Source organism: Phaethon lepturus, unplaced genomic scaffold (assembly GCF_000687285.1).
Source record: "Phaethon lepturus isolate BGI_N335 unplaced genomic scaffold, ASM68728v1 scaffold57066, whole genome shotgun sequence".
NCBI lineage: Eukaryota > Metazoa > Chordata > Aves > Phaethontiformes > Phaethontidae > Phaethon > Phaethon lepturus.
The window spans coordinates 16,335-24,938 of NW_010549504.1; the positions used below are offsets into that span (position 1 = coordinate 16,335).

An 8,604-nucleotide genomic window follows, 5' to 3' on the forward strand; every position below is an offset into this window, starting at 1 on the left:
TTAAGTTGGAGAATTACACCTTTTTTTAAACCTAGTCCTTCTGGACAGGTGGGTCTGATTTTGCTTTGTGTTTCTAATGCAATGCACTAACTTCTACAGACTGCTTTAAAAATGTTCCCACAGTGGTAGGGCACTATTCTAAGAAAAAAACAAAACAAAACAAAACACTAAAGTATTATATCCCTCTTAGGCAGGAAGGAGAACTGAACATGAAATCCAAATTTCAAGCAAGTCATGTAATTGCTACATTACAATATATGTCTAAAATCACACTTCATGGAAAACGAATGAAGCTGCAATGGTTTTGAGAGAACAAATGCTAATATTTGTCTTTGGGAAGGATCCAGCAGTACCTGCTATGAATGAATAAGGGTGTCTCCAATTTCTAGTTTAAAAGAGCTGCACGATTTCACCCTTTTCTGTCCTCCCAGTGTCTCCGAGATGACTAGTATTAGACAACTAGTCATGAAGTCCTAGAAAATTGGGTTTCCTTGTGATTCCAGTTTCAGAAAACTGATGTGCTTATTCATTCTACCTTCCTTTAAGTACCTTTACTGAAGTGCCTAAAAACTTGTTATTAACCTAAGCTTTCTCTGTAATCAGTGGAGAGAGAGCAGTTTCTGAATGATTCTATTTCTATCCATTAGCTAGGCTGCAAGGGTAGAGGCTAAATTTGGTCCTTACACTAAGAGTTGGATTTGAGTGGATGATGGAAACACTCCTCCAAAGCAGGTACTTTTCGGTCATATTTTTAGTGGTGTTTTCTCTCATAACTTCTATCCAAATTCTTTTGCTTTGGTTAAAGATATATTTTAATTGTCATTTCTGGAAGACTAGGAAAAAAATTAGAAACTCTTTTAAAGGTAACATATTTTCAGGAAACAATAACATTTTTTATTGTTGTTGTTCTATTATATTGTTATTGATGGACCTTGAAATAATTGTAAACTTGATATTAGAGACACTGTAATATTGTAATTCAGACTGCAGCTTTCTCTCCACAAAGAAAGAAAGGATTGAATACAAGAATTTGGAGTGTGACCCTGCAAACTTCTCTTAAACATTTTTTCTAAGATGTGCAAAATTGGAGCCTGGAGTTATCATTTGACTCTGCACATTTATCTAACCATAGAAGAAAAAAGCATAGATTAAGAACTTGAAAGGATATTAATAAATTGCAGTTCAGTTACAAACATGGTTTTCCGGAAAAAAATGAGAATAGAAATACATTTTAATGTGTATTAGTAAATCAGATGAAAGAACTGAAGCAACCTTATCATTTAGGAAAATCAAACGCAAACATAAACAAGCCTTTATCTTTAAACGATTAAAAAATGGTTAACCGCTATATGCGGTTCTTTGATATAATAACTACCTGAGCCAGGCATGATCTTATTTTATAGATTCTGTTTTTCAGGCCAATTTGCATTTCTATTCAGATGCTTTCCTACTTGAACCATGACATTTTGAACACTAGCTGTTTGTAAAACTTCTTATGGTCCAATACCATCTGTGGCCCAGAATGTGAAGGACTGGAGGAACCTAAAGCACAACCTGCATTTCACAGTTATTTGCAAACTGGCACTATCATCAGACCTACACAAACGCATGGCACTGTAATGTCCGAGTACAGTGTTGCAGCTTCTACTTCCCAAGTCCTCAGCTTTACTGGAAACTATGAAGGTAGAAGGTGTAAGTTACCCTTCACTATAGGTACATGCACCACATTCACATACAGCAAAAAAATGTGTTCTCTCATGGACTACCAAATAATTTGCAGTGAAATACACCATGATGTCATTTGGGAATAACAGCTTTTAGAAAACCAGTCATGTAGTATAAAATTTAGCATTATCAGTTTGCTTCCATAACTCTTTTTACAGCTCCAGTGGTATGGTTACATGCTGCCTTGATTCTTTTATTTACCTTCAAACATGTATCACCCTACGAAGTGGATGACGGCAGCTGAGGCTTCCATTTTCTAGGCATTATTCTACTAAAATCAACAAAATAGTCATAAAATAGATTATATCATTAAGTTAAACATATATTAAAAATACACACTGCAAGTTGCAGTGTGAAAGAATGTGCCTTTTACACCTTTGTTAGTGCTAGCATCCTTGTTCCACTTACTTAAACATAATACGCATGGATGTATATAAAAAATAAATTAGTATTTACTGGAGTATTTGTATAAACAGAGAAGCCTGTGGGACCACAGCAGGTTCCCCAATTAGAAGTCAGGCACATCTTTGCAATGTGGTTATTGGCTGCAATCAAACAGAAAAAAATATTTCTGTTGGGTTTTGATTTCATCGAAAGCTTTATAAATATCTTGGAGCCTTAAAAAAAAAGCAGGTTTTAGAATTTTGTGAAGAAGTTTACATGGCTTTGTAATCAACAGATTGCCACGGCATTATTATTTTCTCTCTTGTCAGTAATGAAAAAATAATTCATTTAAACAGAGGAAATATGTGTATTTAGATGAAAATTGAAAGATTCCAAATTGACTTTTATATTTTAAAGGACTCAGATTGTTTTATTCCTTTTGAAGAATAGCATTTTCTCATCCTGCTGTTCAGTGTTTCCACGGAACCCCTAGGAACGATGTCACCACATTTTATAATTTATAGATGCCCTGCTGTCATATGTCAGACACTTTAGACATTCAAATGAAGAATGCTACTACAACGCTTTGAAATTTGTATTGTTAGGAGTCTTTGTCTGTATGAATTTATTTTAACTTAGAATTACTTAAAAAAATTGTAAATTCTTAACAGTTTTCCATATACACTACTTGGTGATGTCTTAGTGAATGGATATATTAACTGTGTTCTCCGCTTTCAGGAGATCTATCTTATCCCTTACTACTGGTCCAGTTGAAACTTCTCGCATATTCATAGCATTATAAGCACAGTAAATGTTAGAGTATCTATCAACAATAAAAAAGACACTGCAAAATGAGTTTAAGGTACACTTCACTTTGATTTATGTGATACACGCAGTTCTGGAGCTATGAGACTTTTGCTCTGAATGTTCTGCAGTTTTACACTCCTAGCACTCTCTCTGGGACTGATCCAAATCCCATTTCTTCAATGAGCTTTGGATCAGATCTAGATGTGCAGAGCTCAGAAGTAATTTTTACTCTCTGGATGTAGTGCAGATAGCTGTATACAAAATAAACACTGCATGCTTTCTCCTGTACAAAACATTTATTTGTTCTTTCTTGTTTTGCTCATTTCCTAAGTTAAATGTAGGTCATTCAGACTGAAGGTACATTGGTTGCTCTTTATGTATAGAGAAATTTAACACTTCTACAGGGCGTGAGACCAAACACTGAGCAACTGTAATCACTTGAGAAATGTAATAGCTGTGTGCTGTGTCTTATGGCTATTATGAAATGGAACTTATACCTAAAAATGAGGAAAACAGTTAGCTTTCTCCATTTATGGAGCTATGCCACAGTTATGACATAATTCATAGCCAGACAGAAAGTTCCAGTTGTATCCATAGACATTTTATAACTCAGTGTAGTGGAAAACTGATATTGAAGAAAGATTTTTGCCAAGTTATTCATACACAAGCTTCCTTCTCATGACAGCTTCCCCACTGTACTGCAGAGAGGTGCTGGAACTCTGCCTTGGGACCAGCACTTTCTACACCCACGCTGAAGGTTTATGTCCTGAGATGAGGTGCTTCTAGTCCCCCGTGCTCTCCTTCTTATTCTTACTACCTTATTACCCTGCAGTTTTGTGCCGAGAACTTTCTAGCTGTTTTTCTACAATAAGTTCATAAATGGTGGATCTTGAGGATGTTTCCTCCATGATTGCAAGAATTTAATGACCATCTGGGTCATTTTTCAACTTCCCTTCTTCCCTTATTATTCTTAAACAGCTGCAGGTATCAGCAGAGAAAATAATTTGGACAACCTATTTTTCCTTCCAGGACCAGAAAAAGGCAAAAAGAGGAAAGAATAAAATAGGAAAAAACTTATGGGCAGACTCCTTACTTCTTGCTGCTAAAAGGAACAGTAACAAAGTAAAAGAAGAAAAACCAACCAAACAAAAATCCCACAGTTTGATCCCTATATAAACATGACTTGCTGCTGGTATGTAGGAATCTAGAATTATATCCGGAAAGCCTTGCAGAGGTTTTTCTCAATATAAGAACATTGGCAATCATGTCTACTGTATATCTTGTATACATTGGAGGTATTTATCCTTACCTTTGGCTTAATTTCCTGTCCTCAGAAATTGCGTAGAATAGACTAAGCCTCAGATGGCTTAGTAATCTCTGAATTCCCTGCAGTTGCCATGTGACCCTTTATAGAGGTGAACACGATGTGTAGAATAACTTAGTATTAATCAGAAGAGTATGCCTGAGGTTGCTTTTATATTATATCAGGAATGCTACATAAAATACTTACTCTTTAAACTTTTCTCAAGAATTGCATCGTTTTACTGGGCTGATGTGCTACTCAGAACACATCTAACCAAAAAAGTTAAAAAAAACCCCCGACCTGTAGCATTTCACATATGCAGAGCTGTCAGAGCTGCTATAAGCCTGCTGCTGCATAGCCCAAGAAACTACTGCAGTCCCTCTCCTGCCCTGCTTGCCCTGGGACGCAAGAGGAATGTCTGAGCCGGAAGATGAAAACGTCAACATTTGGACAAGATTTCTGACTGCTTTGAAATGGCTTTGCAGTCCTCTGGAATCCTTCATGGATGACCATGGTCAGATATTAGAGATTTATTTCTAGAAATATGCCTCTTGGCTGGATTCAGACATGTTGGTCATGGGCAAAGGCATCGGGGTGCAGCGAGAGGGGCTGATCCCCAGAGAAGGGGTGGAGGGCTGGTGGTGGGCAGAGGGGTCGGACCATGGCCCCCGCAGGAAGGGTACTGTCCCACAGTGCCCATCAAGGTGGGCAGGGGATAGTAGCCACCATCAGTCAAGGGCTGGAGATCTCCAGGCAAGCATGCCGGCATGAGGCAGGTCCACAGGTGAGCAGAGGCTGAAGAACCCAGGGGCCCTTGGCACCCTGATAGCAGGCCTGTGGCAATGTGGGTGACACAAACAGAGAAACAAGACTGCTCTTTAACCAAGGAGGTCTTAAGAAAGGGTTTAAGAAGGCGACCAAAAAGCATTTTATCAAACTGGTAGACTTTTGTGGTGTTTTGGTAGGCTTTTGACTGATTTGTGGGAATATTAGATGCATTAAAATTATGCTTCATAACTAGAAGATATTAGCCTTAGTAGAAGGAGTTGTCAAGGAATAAAGAATGATAAGGAGATTGGAAAGTATGGAGAGTGTGAAACCATGGAAACAGTTAACGTTCTGCTTCTTGTAGGTGGAATTGGCCTCGCAATTCACCTTCAGAGACCTCCAGGTATCCATGGAGGTACTACATCATGTTGCCAGGGAGATCCTGTCAGCCCAAACGTGAGGTGGTAATACATGACTCTCCCTGCTGTATTTCTATCAATGCTGCTGTATATTCGAGCCTGGGAAAAGGATTTGCCCTGAGCCCGTGCTCCTCCAGCTCTGAACTCATGCTGACATCAAGCTTCCCATCTGCAAATGCTACAAGCCCTTTGCAATCTTCCTTCTAAAGCTTGGGCATTATTGGCATCTAACAATATTACCAACCTTGACATCTTAAAACCTATATAGTTTCAAGTCTGAGACACATTTTTCCTTTCATGAGGTCCTAAAAGCTGAAGCAGACACATACATCTACTATTGAGCATTTATTATTTTTAATTGCTTTAAATTAATTAATATTGTTATTAAATATTGTTTAAAAAACAATAACAAACATTGTATATTTACTTTTATATAATTATCTATTTAGCCATTTATTTTGATCCTTTTTACATAATCTAGTTATTATTATAAGATTTGAGTCAGGCCATAGAGATTTTACTCAATGCTTCGTTATTTAAGTATGTTGTGTGTCATATTACTGTTAGCATGAGATGCTATTTCATTAAGATAGGAATTACTTACAGTCACGTTACCAAGAAGTTCAGTATACAGGTCCATTATTACAGCAAAATGTACAACTGCGTAGCAATTAAGATAAGCTGGTACACTTGGATTGAAGGGAACTTCTTTTCCAGTGATCTGTATGAAGCAAAACAGATAATATCCTTTAACAGTGACCTGCTCCAGCCTGTTATTCCTTAGTATTCTTTACACTTACAAACACAAAAAAGATTAAGGTACATAAATAATTGCACAAACATAATCTACGATCAAATGTAAGTATTAGCTAGTGTGAGACAGAGTTTAACTCTGCATGTGTGTGCGTATGTTCACAGCTAAAAGAAAAAGAGAATTACCATACTCTATAGAACAATTTTGAAAATCTCTTTAGGAAATGAATAATGAAAAGGTAAATAAAAATTATATTTTTTCCTTCAAATAAAAGTAAAAAAACACAGCTAAAAGATTAATTTCCTTCAGTTTCTGTTCCCATTTCATCTTACCCTATGCTTTATGACTGCTAATTTGCTAATTTAAAATAGCATGTGTAGAGTTTTTAACATTGATCCAGTAGCATTAAGAGGTCCAAGTAAATTACACAAAGCTGAAAGCCTGTGCATGTTCTATTTACCACTGGGATTTCCTCAGGAAGGCCAAGTCTAGGTTTGCCTGGTCCCCAGCCTGGCCCTTTGAATAGGACAGAAAGCTTGTTGCAGAATCCAGGTGTGGCCCAAAATGTGTTCCAAATATGAGCCAAGGGACGTAACTGAAAAGAAAAAGCAAGTAATTTTTCATTATTAGTAAAATAAAATTTAATAAAACATTGTATTTTATTCATTTTTAGTTCTCAAGTAAATAATTTTTCACAGTCTAAAGAGAATAAATTAGGAATAGATGAAGACAGTCAGAAGTTCAGAAATAGGTAGGAGCCATATCAAGCTTCTGGTTTATAGTGAGAATTACAATGACTTCTGCCCAGCGTAAAATCTGTCTGTCCTGTAATCAATCCAGAGCATTTAACAGTATATTTTATAGTTATATTTGTGGTAGTTTTAATATAGAATTTTGTTACTGGGACCTTGACACGACATACTCTCAGTAACTAAATTACTTCGTTTCTGACTGGAATTAATATTATTGCACAGGCTGTGGTCATCCTTCCAGCTTCCAGCCAGACACCCCTGCAAGTAGAATTTCTCATTCTTTGAGATGCCTCCTCAGGTGAACAGTCATGAAAAGGAAACAGGGACTTCAATACTCCTCAGTCCCTCAGGTTTTTACAGAGAATTTTTATCCAGCTTAAGTGAAGCCTGGACCAATAAACCTAAGGAGCACCACACTAAGTACTTTTTCTTCTCTTTCTTTTAAAAAAATAAACAAACCATATTCAATCTGTTCTGGAGGTTTTGTTGAGACCATGATGGCTGCTCTATAATGCTGACAACATAAATAATTCTGAAGTACCTCAAGCAGCAAATACGCAGAAGAGATAAAAAAAGTAAAGATACTACAGCATGGGGTTGTTTATGAAATAGCAATATTTACAGAAGACAAAAAACAGAAGAAATACATATTTTTGTCTGTGCTTCACTGTATATTGCTCTACATACAGCAAAACAGACATCATTCAGTCCAAGGCCTGTTATATGTCCATTGTAATTAGTTGTTAGTTTTACTGTATTGTATTTTCACGATGACTACAAGCTCTGCATATGCTCAGGGTGGTGAGTAGAAATAATTGTTTTGTAATGAGATACTGAAGAAATTGTAGATAATTTAATTGTCTGTGCAGTAACAAAAGGATGGCCTCAACCCTTCCTAAGAGGAGTTTCTTTTGAACATGAGTGCCTGTTGAAGATACCAGAGTCAGTGATACAAACTATAGCACCTGGAGCATGATGGGATCAAATGAATTTACTGGATGTGTTAAGCCATATACAACTTTTGCATCTTCTGCCTCAAATGTTCCTGATGGAAGAAGAAAAAAAAAAAAAGAACAACCAACAATCAAATTCAAAGTATACATATTTTTGCACAATAACTAAACATGAGAGAACACTTTTCTTTTTACTTACCAAATATCCTGTCCCAGATAATGAGTGTGCCACCATAATTTTTGTCAATGCAGTAAGGATTTCTACCTGTAATAAAAATCATTTGTGAGAACAGTAATGGCATATATAAGAATACATGCAACTGATTTATGGAAATCTTCATCAGTAGCATCAATTGATAATCTAAAAATAATTTTAAATGGTAACTAACATACCACTCCTTATACATCTATAAAGTTTCTCTTTTCTTACTAGGTTTATTGCTCTCTCTACTCAGATTTAAACATACAAATCAAACATAGCCAAAATTTATGTGAAATGTAAGAATTCATTTGGAGACTAAACTCAGTTCAAAATATAAAGACAAATTAAAAAGCAAACAAAAATCATTAAACCAGTTTATACCTAAGAAAATATACGCTAAATATATTTATGCGCAATCATCTCATTAATGGCTTTCAGCTGTCTCTCTCTTCTATGCCATATATCTGATCCTGCGTGAGGAAAACTGATCCTACTATCTGTTTTCTAGGAAATGTATTTGCATATAAACATCAAAAG

At 36.2% G+C, this 8,604-nt stretch overlaps 1 protein-coding gene across 1 annotated transcript in view; it reads right to left on the minus strand.

Moving 5' to 3' along the window:
- LOC104623230 (alkylglycerol monooxygenase-like) overlaps positions 1-8,130 on the minus strand; it is a gene marked incomplete at both ends in the record, with an annotated part of 11,197 nt that extends 3,067 nt beyond the window's left edge. The window contains 4 exons of the mRNA XM_010290263.1: positions 6,011-6,127; positions 6,621-6,755; positions 7,878-7,957; positions 8,065-8,130. Coding sequence (XP_010288565.1) covers positions 6,011-6,127; positions 6,621-6,755; positions 7,878-7,957; positions 8,065-8,130 — 398 coding nt within the window. The remainder of the gene's footprint in view (positions 1-6,010; positions 6,128-6,620; positions 6,756-7,877; positions 7,958-8,064) is intronic.
- Positions 8,131-8,604: the final 474 nt, after the last annotated feature.